This window comes from Vicugna pacos, chromosome 4 (assembly GCF_048564905.1).
Source record: "Vicugna pacos chromosome 4, VicPac4, whole genome shotgun sequence".
NCBI lineage: Eukaryota > Metazoa > Chordata > Mammalia > Artiodactyla > Camelidae > Vicugna > Vicugna pacos.
Window position 1 is genome coordinate 67,039,115 of NC_132990.1, and position 20,112 is coordinate 67,059,226.

General features: G+C 51.1%; 1 protein-coding gene across 8 annotated transcripts in view; it reads right to left on the minus strand.

Moving 5' to 3' along the window:
• CDK5RAP2 (CDK5 regulatory subunit associated protein 2) overlaps positions 1 to 20,112 on the minus strand; it is a 166,958-nt gene that overhangs the window by 32,117 nt on the left and 114,729 nt on the right. For all 8 annotated transcript variants that reach the window (XM_072960013.1, XM_072960018.1, XM_072960016.1 and 5 more), the window contains 5 exons: positions 17,947 to 18,178; positions 14,690 to 14,812; positions 9,961 to 10,537; positions 7,888 to 8,120; positions 820 to 868 (listed from right to left, as the gene is read on the minus strand). In XM_072960013.1, coding sequence (XP_072816114.1) covers positions 820 to 868; positions 7,888 to 8,120; positions 9,961 to 10,537; positions 14,690 to 14,812; positions 17,947 to 18,178 — 1,214 coding nt within the window. The remainder of the gene's footprint in view (positions 1 to 819; positions 869 to 7,887; positions 8,121 to 9,960; positions 10,538 to 14,689; positions 14,813 to 17,946; positions 18,179 to 20,112) is intronic.

Sequence of the window (20,112 nt, forward strand, 5' to 3'; positions counted from 1 at the left end):
GGAGTAATAATAAGAGCCCAGGTGCCGGAGAACAAGAGATTCAAGTTCAAATACCAGCTCTGCCTCTTAAAGGCAAGTATGTAACTCTGATCCTCCCGCTCCTCATCCTAAACTGGGAACAATAACGCTCACTTTCTAGGGTCAGAAATAATGAATGGGAATGCCTCGGGCAGCCGCTGGCACACTCCAACACCCAGTTAATGCTGTCTCCTTACCTCTTTCAAGGAACTCTGAGTGTGGAAAGATAAATGCAGAAAATAGTATAGGACCATGTGGTAAGTGCTGTAATGTAACTGTGTGCCAAGTCACAGGAAGTGCCTGACTCCGGGGCGTAGTGGAGAGATGGGAGTGTCGGGGAGACCAAGGGTCATTTCCATGTGAACTGACTCTGGAGGAGGGTCCTCAAGTCCCCAGAGGACGAAGGCAGAGCGTACAGCCTGCATACAGGCATGGTCTGGAGAACCATCGGAAGTCAAGTGAGACTGAAGCATGGGGCACATGATGGAAAGGAAAGACGGATCAGGCTTAGGAGTCTGGAATTCATCCCGCAGGGACCCAGGAGCCAACAAAAGGAATGTGTTGTCTGCATCCAATCCCCCAGCAGAGAAATGCCAGGAGCAACCGAATGCAACCAAACAAGGGCTACAGGACACACGGCGTGCAATCCCGGTTTCCAGTGACCACTGTCAGCTTCATAGGTGTTTATGCTTTATTTACAAGATGCAGGAAACTAACAGAACAGGAGGGAGCCTGGATGCTCAAACAGCTGGCGGACAAACCTAACCCATGACGTCTTCTCACCAGATGCTACACACTCACCTCTCTCTCAGTTCCTTCTGCGTGTTCATTTCCGCTTCAACTGATTTTCCTGGAAGTAGAAATAACATCAAGAGAGAGAACATTAAAGAAAGAAAGAAAGAAAGAGTGCTCCCTAATAATTTCTTGCTCACACATTTGCAAAGGCACTCTTCCATTTGTCTAAACACTCTTTATGACAGTCTCGGATATTTAAAAGAGGATTACCATGAATATCGCTCAGACCACAGATCCCGCCTCTAGCACTGCTCTGGCACTGGTTCCAGGAGGGAGGGGACAGCACTAAATGCAAGAAGCAATCACAAAGGCACTCCCGGGCGCAGGCTGTCCCTCCTTCTCTAAAACGCTGATGCAACCGAATACAGGCTCGTTCCAGGAGATGGGCACCAGAATCAAGAAAAAGAAGCCCTCTCTCCTCCAGTACCCACCACAGACGTGCAACTGGCTTCCCTTCCGTTCTTTCTTCTGTGCGTCTTGGCCTGGGGGATACTGAATTGGGACTTAATTTCTCATTTTGTACTTGATTACGAGCCTTTCTCTTACCGAATTTGCTTTAGAGACGCCCCGTTTAATGACTACATGACTATCCCTCGGAGGCGGACGTGCAGCTGCCGTCTGGGTCATCTCCAATTTTTCACTTTTGTAAAATAAACATCTTGGTGCATACATCTTTATCTGCACTTAAATTATTTCCTTCGGAAAGTCTCTCAGAAGTGGGATTCCAAGGGAAAGTGGGCTGGGGGTGTGGCTGAAGAAACCAGTGTGTGCGGCAGGGGGAACAACCAAAGAAAACAGAATAAGGCTGAGAGCGTAGCTGGGAAAGCCGCTCTGCTCCCACTGCGTGTCATCAGGTGCTGTCTGAAGGGAGCACATGCGCCCAGATTTCAAAGAGACGAACAACCTTATTTTAAATATACTTTAGAACTCTGGAAATTGCAGACTGGGATGAGCTCTTTGAAGAAACAAATGCGTGGCTAAAGGAAAAAAACAAACCTCCTATAGCTGTACTGGAAAAATGAGACTATAATTAAACTGCACCCACACACACCATTTTCAAAACTACTCCTAAAAGGAAAAGTTCTCAAACACCACAGCACGGAGGAAAAGATCATGGGAGACACGCACATTTGCTTCGTGTCTCGTGGTTCCCACCTACAGACTCCCAAGGCCAGCTGGGGGGCTGTCACGGCCCCCGCTCCACCCAGCAGGCCGGCCACTGGGCGCCCAGAGTTGGTCAGCGTGCCAAGCGCTGGACGGTCACTGGGAATGAGTCGGGCAGCCCTGAGCACCAGGTGCCAGGCCCCGAGGCCGGCCCCTTCACAGCCACTGTCTCCTTCAGGCCTCGCAACAACCCTCCCCTGCAGGCACATCGTCAGGACCTCCATTTTAAGGCAAAGACGCGGAAGTCCGGGAGGCCTGACGCTTCCGTTCTCTCACTCTGCCCAGTTCACCTCTCACCTACTTTACTGCACGCTCAGTTAAGCGAGGGAGATGGAGATACTCTCACAGCTAGCCCACCCACAAATCTACGTCTCCATCCCCTCGGGTCCTCCTGACCCAAACTGGCATGATATATTGGCTCCCGGAGAGGTAGGGAGAGGTTGACAGGCCTCCACCTCAGGGGATGCTCTCCAGGGCTCCACCTCTTGGTCCTCCACGTCCCTCCTCAGGGGGGAATCTGCATCTGATACACCTGATTGGTCAGATGCCAAGACCTTGACTGGAAGTCCCAGCTACAAGGCCACCACGGACGGGCAGGGACAGCTGTACCTCAAAAGAGCTCAGTCGGCATCTTCCTTCTCGCACCTGCGCAGGGCTGCCTGCCAACATTCAGTCCATGATACGATTTGGGCCCTTTCGACCTGGAGGATGGGCCACCTGTCCCGCCGAGCCTTCCAAGGAGCTCAGGTTCCACATGCACCAGCCAGGCAAACAACGATGCATTTACCAGGGTTCTCTGGACACACGTGTGCCCCAGGAACGTCACAGGGCCGGGGACACCTGGTCCAGGGCAGGCTTGCTTCAAGCATGCTGGGTCACCTAAGCATAAACTCATCTTAAAACCATCAAAAGACTCAATTCCTAGCAAATTCCATGACCACAGAAGGAATCCATGACCCTGATGCCACCGGCCACCTTGGGTTCCCCTTCTTTGAATCAGAGATCCTCTGGGGCGCTTGTAATGACTCAACAGTTGCATTCCACTCATTTCCTGTGCAGCAGGGAGTTCTTTAAAACCAGGCGACGCACTGTTATTGTGGGTCAATAGGGAGCTCGGTACAACTGATGCACGCAATTTCTTGGTGGAAACTGCCTTCACACAGGTGACGGGGACCGTCTGTCAGGCTATTCCAAAAGCTTAGGGAGCACGTCGAGGACACACTGCTCCCATCTCTCAGGCAAATCTTACCACCACACCTAAAAAGCCATGGAATATGGGGCAGAGCGGGGCTGGGAAAGGCCTTCATCTTTTCAAATAAGCCAGCATGTGTCACAGGCATCCAGCACAGATCCGAACAAGTCAGAGAGTCGTGACACAGGACACACCTGTAACTGGTGGACCCATCTTCAGTCTCCTCTGCACTGGCCCATCTGTACGCGGCCACCACATAAGAAGCCTCTTTTGAAACGGCACTCCCTAGCTCAAAACCCATCAATCGTACAAAATTAAGTTCACAGAGCAGAGCCTGGCACCTCCCCCATGACCTACGCGTTTCTTCCTTTCCGTCTCACTGGTAATTCGCAGTAAACATCTACAGTCCTCCTCCCAGGTGCCTGTGCCGACCCTGAGGACACAGAATGAACGAGGGACCCGCCCTCAATGAGGTCACAGCTGAGTGGGGAGATGGCGGGTCCAAAAGACAGTCACAGGACAGCGCTGTGACGAGCAGCAGCCGGGACACGGTGGGAGGACACACGGAGGAAACAGGCAGGATCCAGCCTGGACCGTCAGGGAGTCCTCGCGATGTGACAGCCGACCTAGATCTCTGAGGCAGGAAAGGACTGCTTTAGGAAGGCGGAGGGAGCCAAGGGGCTGTGTGGAGGGCAGATTCCAGGCGGACTTGAGAGAAAGTCTCCCCTTCGATCAGACAGCCTGCTTCACTAAGCCAGCCACGGCTTGCCCACCCCATCACCACTCCTACAGGACCCTCCCCCCAACTACGGGTCCTTCCAACATGGAAGCCTGAGCCCCGATGTCCCTTCCTCCGGGCAGCCTCCCCTTCAGAGTTCACAGGCGCCTCCCTCCAAGCTCAACTCTGCGTGCCAGACAGGGTCAGAGGACGTTCCATCCAAGAGCACCCAGGATAAGGTCCACACCACACAAATTCTCAGTACTGTCATCACAGCATCACTGGGCACCACACGTCTAACTCTGCCCGGGCTGGGGGGCCAGGACAAGGCTCCCGCCTTCCAGGAGCTTCTGCTCTGAAGAAGTAAAATATGCCCACAAGAAATCTCTGCTGTCACCTCCCGAGCTCCCACTACTGGCCAGGAGGGACACAAGGCGCTTTAAATAACCTCATTTAATCCTCACCGACAATGCTGCTGGACAGGTGCTACGACCTCACAGAGGAAATCTGACCCTTCACTGCAAAGCAGGGATCTGAACTCGTCTATCTGGCTCCAAAGGTTCTGTTCTGTCCACCCCAGCACGTGGCCTCCACCACAGGGCCAGATGTGATGCCATATGCAAGCCATAAACAGCCCGGGAATAAAGAAAACGAATGGATTTGCTTTTTCTTGGAAGCTTCCTGGAGGATGGGCAAAATGTCTAGAAGTGGAGAGGGAGCCTTCTAGAACAGGGTCGCAGAAGTGGGGAAACCTGAGGCCAGGCCCATGGAAACCTTCAACCAGGACACCCAATCTGACAGGAGTGTACAGGGCACAGCATCACAGGGGTAAGGAAGTTAGGCTGTGGAATCAAGCTGCCTTGGCTCAAATCCGGACTCAGCCACTTCCTGTGTGACCTTGAACAAGTAAGTTAACCTCTCTGTTCCTCATTATTAAATGAGGATATTAAATAGTACCTCCTCATAGGCTGAGAACAATGCCTGACACAGTAAGCAATCAGTGAAGACCAGCCTTCCTCATCATTTCTCCTTCATCATCGTCATCATTACTATTCTTCAGAGGTTAGAAGGCAGGGAAAGGCGGACTGTGGAAGCCCTGAAAAAAACCAGATGCTTCCCCTTCATCCCTGGAGGCAAAGGAGCTGGGAGGGAAGGGATCCCAGCAGCATCTCTATTCACATGGCTAAACCCTGACACACGTGGTGAGCTCCCTGAGGACGGGGACTATCTCACAACCTTCTTCCTCAATGTCTACTCAAAAATACCTGAAGCAAAACACTGCCCTCCTGATTGTATGCTACTGGTCTCAGGAGGTACCACGGACCAGGATATGGTGGAACGCCTGGGACGCCAACTCAGTCCTCGCTCCACTTGGGGTCTCAACCTGCTTTGACAATCACAGAGTTACAGACCCTCACTCCAGAAAAATGCCCACACTCACAACACCTTGCAGGGTCCCAGGCCCCTAGTGAAATCCCTTGCCTATGGAGCTAGGCAAGAATCCCGGCTCTAATGCTCACAAGCATAAAGACACCACACTCTCATCCTATTTCTTGGGTTCTATCAATTAAATGTCACTAAAGAAACCACAAGGATATGCACAAAGATTCCAATTTGGTGTTCTTTACAATAGCTCCAAACTGGAAACAACTTAAATGTCCATCTAATGGAAAATGACTAAATAACTTATAGCACATTCACACAAAAGAATGCTCTGCGGCCACTGAAACCTGCAATGTAGATGAACATTTATTACCTATAATTGAACAAAGGGAGAGGTTGCATATTACCCTACTTCCACCAAGAATACACATACGTACAAAAAGGGGCTGGAAAGTATAAACTCCAGGGTGTTGGTGGTTTGCTGTATAAATGATGCAATGACAGGAGTATTCGCTTATCTTGTTATTCCACAATAAACGTGTGCTGCTTTGTATTCATAAAAAAAAGCTGTATTTAAATTTTTAAAGAACTCACACTATGCAACTACCTCAAATACAAAACTACATTATAATAAGCTCATTTCATAATGCAAGAGCCAGGCTGTAATTCAAGAGATGGCATCCCAGAAAGACCCACCTCTGCTATATTTTATTCTCTAAGGAAAAAAGAGCTTCTCTAGTGAGGTTCTTGAGACTTATGCCCTTTTGTAGAAGAAAATTAAGGTCTGTGTTTGTGTTGTCTGCTAAGCCCAAAACGCTTCTGCTTCTAGAACCCAAAGGAAACAAGAAGTGAGATCTCTTTGGGCTTGTTGAGGTAAACAACTGAAAAATAAATAAGGCTGGGGAGGGGGGTTGTAGTTGATGAAGAAGGGAGGGCGCCTGGTGCCAGAAGCAGCCCCTTTCAGCCTCCCACCTGAAGGTTGAGAGCCTCTCGGAAGAAAAGAGACGAATGGGAGATGCCTCGGGCCGGGAAGACACAGCTCTACCCCAAGGGCTCACTTATTCCTTCAACAGGAAAATGAAAACGAGCTTCTCTGGGAAACCTTAGCCAGAAGAAAGTGGATTTCACAAAGCTGTTAAAAGTCCAGCGCTCCTGTGTCCCGGCCTTCAGAGGTTCTGGAAACCGGTGCTAGGAAAATCAGTCTGCACCGCACCTAAGCTGCTGGGCCCTTTTTAAAAAAAGAGCTTCCCTGGGCCCAGCGAGCCAAACTACCCCACGCTTTATCCTGGCACCACGCTGAATGCACGTGGACCCTCGTGAACCACCTGTGTGTAGGTCTGAAGACACAAAAACTGAGGTCAAGTCCTGGTCCAAGTCATTGTGACTTTGAGCAACTGACCTTGCTCTGTGAAGGTCAAGTTCCTCATGTGAAATAAGTTGCCCTGAGGATGAAGCCCCCGGCTCACAACTAGTAGGATAACGAGTCAGCGCTCAGAACTTCAGGGCGATGCACGGAGTACTGTGCCAAGGCCTCACGTCCGTGATTTAACTCGACCCTTACGGCTCACAGAGGAAAGCCTTTGATTTTGAGCAGAGAAACGTTATGACCTGGCACATTCTGTAAAGATCACGCTGGCCACAGTGGAAACGGACCGCTGTGGGACAGGGTGGAAGCGCGGAGGCCGAGGAGGAAAGGCCTGTGACCATCTGAGATGTGAAGGCTGGCGCTGTGGCAGCAGCAAGGTGCCTCAAACTGCTCAGATTTGGGATATCATGAGCCGAAGGGAGGGCTTCAAAGGGGCAGCCAGTGGGGTGGGTGGGAGAACGGACTCTGAGTGATGTCCTCTTAGAAGCCAAGGCAGGAAGGGATTTCCCCAAGAGGGAGGGACCAACCACATCCCCTGTCACAGGGTTAGGAAAGATGACTAACAATGTGTGTGTAAGTGTAACTATGTAACTATCTATCTATCTATCGAGAGAGGGACAAGGACAAAGCAAACATGGCAAAACGGATGAAGGTGGATGAAGGGTGCAAGGGAACTCTTTCTTGTCATCTCAAAATGTTGCAAATTATATTTTTAATTGTAACGCAATCACATCTTTTAAGTATGTAGCACATAAGGGCAAACGTTTACCAAAGGTTTTCTTTCATCCTTCCTCCGGTCACCTCTGACCCTTGAATATATTTTTTAACCAAAGTCTGGGATTTTTGTTTGCATGTTTTGTTCACTGTTGCCAACATTTAAAACCCATGAACCAACATTTTCGCCCCCAAAACCCTGGCTTCCCTCTTCTCTTGAAAATTGGGAGGACCCAGCGACCACGTGGTGGTGCCAAGGGGCCGCACCTCCTGGCTGGCTTCACCTGTGTGTCTCATCCACCTGGTCCCTGGGGCATCTCCACTGGACCCCAGGCTTGGGACAATGCAGACCACCGACCCCACGTGGACGCAGTCACCATAAGGAAGCAGCCGCCCATGTGGCTCTGCCGTCCCCTTGTCAGAGCAGAGGGGCGGAAGGTAGGCAAAGCCAAGGAGTCGGTTCCTCCCGGGCCCCTCCAGGGAGTCCTGGATCAATTCCTGACGTGTCTTAGGACTTGCAGCCCCTCGTCCGCTTACCCTTGAGAAACAGCTTCTCCAATTGCTCGAGCAGCTCAGCACACTGATTCAGCTGCTCCTGGAAACCCTCGGCCACGCAGTGATCCACGTCGCTGGCCTGCAGCAGCTCCGCGAACGCCCGAATCATGGTGTTCATGTGTTGACGGTAAACAACACAGATACCGTGGCTGTCCTTAATCTGCTGTCGCTGAAGGGAGAGTTCCCTGGCCTGGGCCTGAAGTAATGAATCGTATCTGATAAAAGGGGGGAGAGAAAATTCTTGGACCATTTTAGAATTGAATTTTTGTGACCTTAACACTAATTGGGAAAATGACAGTGCACAACTCTTGAAGGGCCCGCAGCTGTACAAGTACATCTACTTTTAGAAAAATTGGAACTGTACAAGGTCACCCCTGCTTCAATTTCAAAACAGCCAACAAATGCTGGCGCAAAGGTTCTTCTGCAATATTTTTAACCTTAGGAAGCCCCCAATTAAAGTACAGGTTGGCGAGGACTCGGGAGAACAATTAGTTTCCGTACACTCTCCAAAAACACTATTCCGAACTGTAGCAGCGAGTGCTTAGAGGGTCAGGGGATCCACCACAAATCCCCATGAAGAACAAAAAAGAGACTCAAAGGCAGGAAACCAGAAGCAGGACTCTCTCCTCTCAGCTGAAAGGTCAGAGAATCATCATAATCCTAAGTACCATTTACCGAGGGTCTAGGAGCCACCAGCCACTGAATTAGGTGTTTTTTATAAGTTATCTGTTCCTCTCCGTCTCCAGCAAAGGTATGAACATCCCTGTTTACAGAAGAGAAAACTGACTCTTGGAGATGGCAAAGTTGGTTCAGTGATGAAGTTTGCTGACTCAAACACAGCTCTGCCTTCAAAACCCAACTCTATTTATACCATGCCACCTCCTGACACCGCATCCAACTTTTCCTTTGTGAGCCCACAGTTTTAGTAGGGACTGAGAAAAACCCAAGTTCAGGCAAGCATGGCTCTGTTTTCCTTACCACCTGTGGCCGTGGGAGGCCGGCCAGAGTGGCTTGGCAGAGACCCTGACCCTGCAGTTAACCCTTTAGTACACAATCCCTGGGACAAACATGTTCCCTGAAATGATGACAGTGTGTGGGGCTGGTGACCACCTTCGACCCCAAGTAACACAGAGAGATCCTGTGACAGCAGCCCTGCAGGCGGGCCCGGTTCACGGATGGGAAGGGGCCGGAGCATCAGCATCAGTGTGGGATAACGTGGGCCAGACCAGCCGGCTCTGCCAGTCCTCCCGGGCCACCTTCTCAGTCACGGCAGCCGCTCTGAGGCTCCATTTCCTCATCTACAAACGCATGTTCAAGAACACCTCCTTCTCGGGTGACTGTGAGGATTAAGTAAGAAAAGTGCCTAACCGGGGGTCTGACACAACTGCCTCCCTGTAAATACACGCTGTCTGCAGGGTCTTAAAAAAATGCACTCTGGCTCCTGACAGTTGAGAACAGTGTGCCTGTCTCAAATCAGTGACGAACGAAGGTCAAGTTTACAAATGATCCCACGTCTGTCACATCTCACGAGGCCAAACTGTATGCATGTATGCCCATAAAACATGTCTTCGTGACCTAAGAATTCTTCTCTTTCAACACACGCTTATTTCTCTAAGATGACCTTACAGGGTAAAGATATGGGAAATATTTATTTCCTCCCACCCTGACTAGGACATCAGTTTCAGCTCCCCTGCAGCACAGTAAAAGCCAGTAACAGGGTCAGGAGTAAACACTGCCATTTGGCAGCCGTATTATAACTCACCGAGTGACTGGTATAAAACCTTTATCCTGAGTCCCCAACTTCAGAAGGGCAAAACCTACTTGGCCAATTTCAGAAGACCCAAGACTGGTATGTGTGCAGCCACTGTTCGTGGTGGCCTCACCTGTCACCTCTCTGCAGGGCCCGCTGCCTTAACCACGTCACCAAGCCTCGGCCAGTACACACCTGACCCCATGGTGAAGCTGCATTCCCTTTTAGCTTATGGGCGCCAACCTACTGGCAACTGGGGGGAACTGCAGGCTTAAGCAGTGGGAGAAGGCAGAGCTGGGATGTACCTTGAGGGTGAGAGATCTCTGAACTTATTCTGCAGGTTATGGATTTCACTGAAGAGTTCCATGTTCAGATTCTGCTCCCTCTGCAGCTCACACTCCTGGTCCACTAGCCGCTGTCTGAGACTCTCCAGCGTCTTGCAGTCCATCACCTCTGGGGCCAGCGGATGGAGGATTTTCATGTGTTTCACATAGCGTACTTGGTGCAAACTTGAAAAGGTCCTTTCTTCTTCGTCACTGGTACCCCTGTCCTTGTTCAAGCCATCCTGGGCCCCTTCTGTCCCACACAAAACTGTGATAACAGCCTCGCTGAACTGGGAGTGCTTTTGAAGCTGCAATATGAAATTCCGGTAGCCCTCAAGCTCAGTTTCCAAGTCACAGATCTTCCGTCTTAAGTTTTCTTTATCATTTGAGGCATCCATGTTCTCCAAGGGATCGGTCCCAATCACACTGACGTTAGTGGAAAACTGACTCTTAGAACTCAAGCGTGTAGCTACTGACGTGGGGCCTGGAAAATCCTCAGAAAGATTCTCTTCGCACATTGGTAAGATGGCGAGGTCATCAGGCTGGTAAATTTCGGAGTCTGAAAATCAAAATACGTTTTTGTCAGTATCTCTGTGGCTGAAATCCGCCCCCTCTGTCCTTCCTCACAGCCACCGCCAAGCAGAGACCACTGCAAGAGCCTCCTAACCAGCCCCTCTTACCTCTCAAGGTGTCCTCCTCCTCAGAGCAACTGTTCAACCATGATAACCACCAACCCCCACCTGAAACTCATCAGTATCCCCACTATCTTGAGGACTAAATCCAAACTCCCTCCCACAGCATCTAAGACCCTCCATGATCTAGTTCCAGACAAGCTTTTCGGAACATCCCTTGGCACCACCCATGCAGATTCCCCAGCAAACCAACCATCCCTAAACACACCAGGCTGTTCATGCTTCTGCTTCTGCATGCACTGTTCCCCCTGCCTGGAATATGCCTGGCCCCTGACTTGACTTCTCCTCAGTGAACTCCTACTCATCCTTCAACACCCAGATCTAATTTTCCTTCCTCTGTGAGCTCACATTCAAGCTACGCAAAGCAGTCACCCACTCTGGGCTTCCCCAGCACCTTGTACATAACCCCTGGGACAAACATGCCAGGCACTGGGAGCTGGCACAGGATTGACATTTGGTGCATTCGCTTATTTACACAGCATTTTGTTATTGGAATCCCTCTCTCCTTTGCTGGACTGCAAGATCCTTCCCAGCAGGGACTGGCCTTTCATCTTCACATCTCAGTGCCCAGTACAGCACCTAGCCCAGACCAGCCATGAAGGAAGGGCTGACCAATACTGGGGAGTGAATGAAGTAACATTAAAGACCAGTGATTCTAAAATCCACAGCAGACAAGAGTCATCTCATTTCCATGAGTTTCTAGGAGATGCCACGATGCTCCCTGGAGTGGGCTGTTTTGCTGACTCACAATCCTGCCAGGAAACATTTCCTTACCACTAGTTTAAACCCCCAGGTATGCGGCCAAACACCTCTGGGAGGTGGACTGGTGCAGCAGGAAGAGCATATAGCTTTGAAGCCAAAGAGAAGAGGCCTCACACTCAGTTTTGCTACCTGCTGGCTGGGCAGACGTAGGCAAGTAACTCACTGTCCCAGAGCCTCAGTTTCCCCAAAGAGACGTGTGCTGTGCTTGTTGTGAGGCGTCAAGTCCAGGCCTGAGTCGAGAGCGTCTGTCCTTCACCACATACCAGCCTGCCTGCTGTCCAGGGAAAGCCCCGCTCAATACAAGGAGCTGTGGGAATACTTAAGAGGCAGCAGAACATAGCAGAAAACCCATCTCTGAAATCCAATGGTTTCAACTCTGGCTCTGCTCCCTACTAGCTGCGTGACCTTTAGGCAAGTGACTTAGCCTTTCTGAGCCTTGGTAGCTTCATCTGCAAAATGGAGAGAATATCATTTACTGTGAAGTCTTCTGTTTTTGCTTTCAGGATCAAACGGGACCATATCTGCAAAAAGGCTAAGAGTGTCCGGCACACAGTAGTAAAGGAAACCAACTCATACGAATGTGTATCCTTTGCTTTCCTGAAACCTTTAAAGACGAAGAGGATGCCTTTCCCGGGAGGCAGGCGAGCAAAGGCTTGTGGACTCGGGGAGATGCTGGAAAGGCAGCAGCGCAGGTTGGATGAGACGACCGAGGAGCCCCCTCCGAAGGAAAAGCAAGCGCAAATCCTTCTCAGGCTGGACATCCTACCTTCCGGGTTCTGCAGCTGCTCCTCGTGGCTTGACGCCCATTCTCGTCTCTCCACTCACAATGCAAATACCATAAAATAAACCTTTTTATTCTAGACAGTCAATGATCTCAAGAAAGGATTCCTAACAGAGCATTTTTACTGTACAAACTTTGTGCAAATCCCTCATCTCTGAGGTCCTTTGGGGTGGAGACCATGTCATTCATCTGTTTCTCCAGGGTCCGGCATGGGGCCGGGGGCCCTCAGAGAAGGTCCTCAGTGAGCACTGCAGGCTGAATGAGGGTCAGAGGGATGGGGGAGGAATCTCAACACGGCTTTTTCCCAGTGACTCACCTTCCACGACAATGAAATATCTTTGCTACGACAACCTCATGATGGAGTTCCATGGCCAGAAGCAGTGTCCACTCATGGGAATAAAGATCAGTTCTGATGACTTTCATTAGGAAATCATGAGGCAATGACACAGGCAAGACCCATACAACTGTCCTGCTGTGATACGGCCTGTGGCCGGCTCGGATGTTTGCACACACGCCCTCACGATGGCTGGGCGGGTGTGCGTCCTCGTACCCACACTGAGCCCTCCACTTTCAGCTCTGCTCCTTACGACACATTCAGACACTTGACACTCATAATTTTGACTTCAGACATGCCCTTAATCTACAGCGACCTGTGACTTGGCAGAGGTAAAGACCCAATTTCTAGGCTCTGAGGCCAGCAGGTAGCAAGTCTCACAGCTCAGCACCCGCACAGCCACACAGCTTTGCATTCTCTGCTCCACAGCCCTTGATAAAGGTCCAAAAGAGAGCTTTTTTTTTTTAATTTAAAAATCACTGCAGAGCGGATGTGGGACATGGAGGATTATAAACCGTATTGTTTGGTGTAAGCCTGCAGGTTTAGCAAGGGGTCAGGACACATAACTAACTATGTGCTGGGACCTGGCCTAGGCACCCAGCCCCTCACCTGTGCCATCCGTTGAATCTTCACAACAACCCTGTCCTCATTTCACAGAAGAGGAAACTGAGGCTGAGAGCTAAGCACTTGCCCACGGTTCAGGGCGAGTAAGCAGCAGAGCCCCCGGTCACAGCCTGGCAGCCTGCCTCCACCATGAATCCTGCCGCCTGACGTATCCCTCCTGCAAATGGGTCTCCCGTGTCAGGGGGCCACGAACAAGGGGAGACATTCCTGCACCCTCAGTGTGAAGGACAGTGACGTCTGTAGAAGCCCCTTCACTCATTTCTGAAGGAGCTGCTGAAGCAGCAGCAGCAGTGAAGGCATCACACGTGGTACCCAGCCTTGCAGGGGGTAGTCACCGCGCAAGTCACTGCAAGACCAGAAGACGGCGGGCTAATGGGATGTCTCAGCGACCAGGGACTCAGGAAGGCCTTCCCTGGAAAGGGACATTTAAGCAGAGAGTAAAGGATGAGGCATCAGCTAGGCAACAACGAAAGGGAGGAAATTCAGGCAGAGGCAGCAGCATGTGCAAAGTTCTAGAAGCACATTAAGAACAAAGGAAAGAAATTCACTAACGATGGGGATTTGAGAGGAAAAGGGAAACTGCCAATCGGTCAAGAAGCCTTTAGTAACCAACTAACTAGAAGCAAGAGATCAAAAGATGTCCCCAGGACCATCTACTTACATCACAGGAAACAACGCAGCTCTGGGGTTTCTGAGTCCTTTACCACCTGGGAGGGGGCCTCCTCCTCAGAGCCTGGGACCCAGGGCGGAAGCCTGTGACCGTGTCCTCAGTGCGCTGACTGCTGGCCCTGGGGAAGCCTATGCCACTGGGACAGGGCCCATAACTCAGTATCTCCCCAGAGACTGGCGTTCTCAGTGGTCGCCCCAGGAGAAATTTAGGGTCCTAAAGACAATGATTTCTGACCGAGTGAATTAGGACCACATTAATGGTAATTTTTTTTAATGAAGGGGGAAAATAAATCTAAGGTAAAAGGAAAAAAATGCACACATTCGTTCATGCTTGAACAGAATCATGAATATTGTTGTATTATCCTCTGTGCTTACCTGAATGCTTGTGACACTTCATAATTCTAAGAAGGAACCCAGCTTGCCTGGGGCCTCGCTCACATCTCTGCACCTTTCCCACTGACCCACCTGACCCCCAGGCTCGCTCCTCCCCACCCATCCCCCTCCCTGGGCAGCTGACGCCTAACAACAGCCAGCATCAAGCAGAACAGATGACCAGCTGACGGCGAGACCCCCCAGGGGCAGGCACCGTGCTGGCAGAAAAGCGTCAGACAAATGGACTGTAAGCTCAGACAGAAACCCTAATGTCCTTGCCTCATCCACCTAATTATCAGCTGGGTGACCCTGGATCAATTCATTTTAAAAACCTCAGCCTCCCCGGTGTTAAATGGGAACAACCATGACGCCCGCAGGTGGCTGTCACAGGACTTAGTAATAATTTTTATATAAAACAGCCCAGTGGCACCCGGCACACAGCAGCTCTTCGGTACACAGAGCGGGGTGAGTTCTGACCTGTGTCGCAGCTGGCGTGCTGATCGCTGTCCTTTTCCTGGTCTCTCCAGACACAGGGTGTGGCTTCGATTCCTTCCTGCTCCCTGGGGCCGTCCTGGTAGGCTGCTCCCACGAGGGGCTGGGCTGCAGGCAGCCACACAGAGAAAGACAAATAAATAAAACCACGGACTTGAAACTTAGCCAAGCAACTAAGAAGAACACAAAGATACAACAGGGAAAATAAAAACACTGGGGAGGCAAAATGCAATTTATAAGATAAAATTAATCTATCGAGCTGCCATAACAGGACATAAAAAGCGTAAATATACTGCAGCTTGTCTGAAATGGTTTAAGTCCAGGCTCTCCAAAAACTACGAGGGAGAAAATGAGTTCTGTAGACTCATGCCCACTTTTCCCAAGAAGGGAGGCCCCCGGGCCTTCCAGGCTGCTGCAGAAGCAGCACCTCGCTGAGGCACCCCAGGGTCTCAGCAAGAAATCAGAGCAGTGTTAAGTGCAAATGGCAAGCCCTGGGCAAGGTGCCAGGGCCTCCGTGTGGCTGCGTCCCCTCTGCCACCGCATCTCTCGGCTCTGAAGCGCCCCCATGCCCACCGCACTGATGGGCTTAGTTATCTGCCCCGTCCTGCTAGACAGGGAGCCTGAGAAGGCAGAGGCAGCACCTCCATCCTCGCTCTCTCCCCTACACCCTGTGCGCGAGGCCAGGAACACAGCAGGTGCTGGGGGTATTCACTGACGGCGTGAAGAGCGGGGTGGATGAAGGATGCTGGGAAAGGAAGGGGGATGGGGAGGGCAGCCCTACCAAAGGCCGACTTATCTGAAAACTGCAACTGATAGATCCCAGAGAGAACCTAAAATCAAATGGAAAATACCCCCGGCTGTAGATCCGCGTACAATCCATATGCAGGGTATCCTATCCCAGGGCTTAGGAAACAGTCAAGTAAGGGGAAACGTAAAGGCTTTGAAATCAGGCAGGCTGGTTCCAGTCAAGGTCGGGATGTCAGCAACAGCGTGACCATAGCCAAGTCGCTCTCCGAAAGTGCTGCCTCAGCGTTAAAATGGGAATAATCGTGTGCCTGCCTCAAAGGACTGTTAAGGGGATTCAATTAGATCACATATTTAAAGTGGACAGTGGGGTTCAACATGTAACGGGCGCTCACTTTATTTTATTTTACTGCCACCAGCAGTCCAAGGCTCCCAGTCACTTCCCATCTCTGAACCACCCTGAAAACACCCCGCTCGGATGCAACCTCCCACCTCAAGCCTGCCCTTGCAAATGCGGCTTCTCCGACAGCCTCCCCAGGAGGGGATGTTTCCTCCCTGCAACCCCCAGTCCCTGTCTTACTGCCTCACTAGCAGCGCTCGACACAGCCGATCTGTTCGTCACTCAGCTTTTGGAAGCCATGCTCTCCCGGCTCCCTTCCTCCCTCACTGGCTGTGTCTTCTCAGTCCAGCCTCCACTTACTAGAGAGCCCACGTGTCGGTTCCTGACCTGCTCCCTATCTCTCCAAGCCTCGAAGCTTCAAATACCAGCAATGTGTTGACATTTCCAAAGTTCCCAGCTCTAGCCCAGGCCTCTCCCCTTGACTCCAGGCTCATCCATCTCCAACAGCCTGGCTGACGTCCCCACAGCGACGGGCAACAGGCATCTCAAAGGAGTCCCAAACCAGACACCTCATGTCCCCCTACACCTGGCTCTCATCAGTCTTCCCATCTCAGGTATGACATCCTTCCAGTCGTTCTTAGCCTTTAAAGCAGAGGTCAGCCTAATAATGAATATTTGAGACTCTTCAAGCCACAGGGTCACTATCACAGCTCCTCAACTCTCCCATCACAGTGCAAAAGCCAGCACAGACAATATGCAAATGAACGTGTGTAGCTGTGCCCCCATGAAAGTTTACAAAACCCACAGCGAGCTTGGTCCGTAGGACACAGTCTGCCAATCCTGGCTTTAATGCCTAACTCAGACTCCGCTGCTCAAAACCCTCCAGCCTTTTCCAACCTTACCTAGAGGAGAAGCCCGAGACTGGTCTGGGAGGGCCTAGTGGGCCCGCCACCTCCCTGACCCCTTACCCTCTCGCTCCTCCTCCCTCCACTCCAGCCACATAATTGGCCTCCTTTCTCTCCACCCAACTTCTCAAGTTCGCAGGCCTTTGTCCTTGCTCCTTCTGCCAGGCACGCACCTCCCAAAATAACTAGTCCACTCACTCCCTCCCAGGTTCCCCTCGAATGTGGCCTCACCAGGGAGGTGCTAGGAGTCCACGTGCCGTAGCAAACCCTGCTCTGTGCCACGTTTCCCAGGCCCTTCACCTGCTTCATCCTCCTGCACAGCACTGATCGCCCCCATGTCACACACATGCCCATCATCTTACTGCCTCCCTCCCCCGGCAGGAATGTGAGCGGGACACAGACCTCGCCTCTTTTGTTCACTCTCTCCCCAGCGCCTGGCCCACAGGAGGACAGACACACACTTTCTGAATAAATACATAAAAGATCACTGCTGTTCTTGTTATTGTGGGTTGCTGTCATCTGCTTACAGCAGGAGTTGAAAATGAAGAGTCAACATAAGCACTTCTTTGGATTCGGGAACCCTCCGGAGATGACGCTCAGTGCTACACACGTGCTTACCTGCGTGGTTCTGGGAGAGGGTGCGCAGCTTTCTTCCGACTCTCAAAGGGGCAGAACCTCTAAGCACCACTGTCTCGGACTAGGGGACACCATGGAGGTGCTCCCACCAAGCTCAGGGGTCTAACCCAAGGGCTCTCTATCTGGGGAGCTCCCAGGAGAGCAGAGACAGCCGATTCAGAGTGAACAGGGTGGCAGGTCACTTCCAGAGGAAGCCAGAGGTCAGTAGGGTTTGGAATTAGCCCTGAGGAACCCAAACAAGTGTGGTCTGGACAGCCAGAGAACCCGCAGAGAGGACTGGAGCTTCCACAGCCAGGACCTGAGAAAAGCCCAGACTTCAGTCACACCACGCACGCCTGGGGCCCCAGGCCTTCCCAAGCGAAGGGCCCAGTGACCTCACAAGGCCTGGGAGCAGGACAAGCCCCCGCTGGCCCTCCAGAAGTCAAGGAAAACAACATATGCATGTTCCCTCTGTGCTCCCTCCATCGTGCGTTTGTCAAGAGTCAAGATTAGTCACTGCAATTCTCGGAATTTATACTCAAACGTATTGTAATTCGGAACAATGAGGGTGACATTTCTGGCCGTCCTAGCGGGTGGGTCACCCAGCTCGCAGAGAACACCTTTTCCTCGGGGCTTACCTTTCAGGGGCTCTTCGTCTGGCGCTGGCCTCCCCTCCATCATTGCTTCAGCCAGAATTAACTTTTGGTGAAGTTGCTTATTGCGAATTTTGGACTCCTTCAGCTCCCCCTGCAGCTCCAGGATCTGGCCCTGCAGCTGGGCCACCACCCCCTGGGAGGCGGGGAGCCGGCACACACTTCCTAGCGACTGGGATGGTTTTATCAGGATGGGCAGGCGCGACTTCTTAGCATTCTGAAAACACACACACGTGAACGATGAACACCCTTCCTCAGGTCTCGGAGTCAACTTTCTCGCGCCAACCTTGTAAAACAGGATTTACAGAGGTTGTGCAGATGATGGCATCTCTGTTTATCCCTCAGCCCACAGAGCTCGTGTCTTGGCAGGTCCCTCCGACTGACAAGGGCCAGGATTTTCCTCCCAGACACCCTCCTGGCCCTGGCCTGCTGACTCTGCCCCCAGATGTTCCCATACAGCAGATCTCTTCCCAACACAATCTTCTGGGAAACACCTTCTTGTTCCTTATCTATTTCCTCACTTCCCACCCTTTCCTCAATATAAGCCAACCTGCCTCCCACCCCGCTAGACCACCAGAACCATCCTTTACTACATTTTTCGGGGGCTCCTGGGTCACTAGGCCAATGGCTATTTCTCAGGCTGAGAGCTCCTGACCTGCCTGGCGCACACGTCTCCATCTCTGATGGCCTGCAGGTCCTGCCAAGTCAAGTGAAAGCTCAGTGTTTTGACGGCATCACCCCGGGTCCCCAACCCCACAGCTACACCACTGGGACGGTCTCTGTCCTGGTGAACCACACCCCTGTCCAACAGCCCGGGCGCCATCTTTAAATGGCCCTCTGGGTGCACCACCCACTTCTATCCTGCACCAGGCCCCCCTAATTCCAACGCCCAAGCTGTCTGTGAATTCTTCTGACTCCTCTCATCCTCCACTGCCACTGCCCAGCTCCTGATGCTGTGAGCTCTCACCGAGGCCACAGCGACAGCCTCCTGACACTCACTCTCGCCCTTTCTAACCCACTTGCCATATTGCACCAAACAGGCAAACCTACCTTCCCCGTGCTTAAAACTATTTTAATTGTTCCCCAGTCCTCGTACAACAGAGGTCAAAGTCTTTACCCCAGCCCACATGTTGTGCCTGAGAGACTCCCCTCTCCTGCCTCCCCCTACTCTCCAGCGACAGACCTCCTATCATTCCTCAAAATGCTGCATTCCTTCCACCTCAGGACCCTAGCACATGCTGTCTCCTCTGCCTAGAACACTCTTTCCTGCTCACCCCACCTCTCCCACTAATCCCAATACCTTCATTAAGGCTCAGATCCAATGGGCCTTCCTCAGAAGAACGGCCTCGATTTCCCTGTTATATATTCACTGCCCGCTAGGGTTCTCCTTGGAAAACATTCTCACCGTGAGAATGAAATTCCTATGCAATTACTTGTTCTTTGTCTACCTTCGGCACCGCCTGTAAGCTCTAGGGTTCATGCATTTTGCGTTTCTTATTCATACTCTATCCACAGCTTCCAGCACAAGAGCTAGTATACAATAGGTGCTCAACAACTATTTGTAGAATTAACATACAAACAACCTAAGAGGTCAAATGGGGATGCCTTTTAAGTGGAGGAATTTTAAGCATGTTTAAAAGCTGAGAAGAAGGACTTGAATAGAAAATACATTAAAAAAAAAAACTACAACTCAATAATAAAAACACAGATAACCCATTTAAATGATGAACAAAGGATCTGATAGACATTTCTCAAAAACACATATGGCCAATTAGCACATGAAAAGATGCTCAAATAGTTGGTCATCAAAGAAATGCAAATCAAATCACAGTGAAATACCCCCACTTCCTACCCATCAGGATGATTATAATCAAAAAGGTAATAACAACTGTTGGCGAGGATGTGGAGGAACTGGAACCCTCATATGTTGCTGTGGAAACTTCTGCAAACTAGATGCAGCCACTTTAGAAAAGAGTCTGGCAGTTCCCCAAAATGCTAAACAGACTTACCACATGATCTAACAATTCCACTCCGAGATATATACCCCGGGGAAAGAAAAACATACGTACACACAAAAACGCATACATGAATGTTCACAGCAGCATTATTCTTAACATCCAAAAAGCAGAAACTGCCCTAAACGTCCACCAA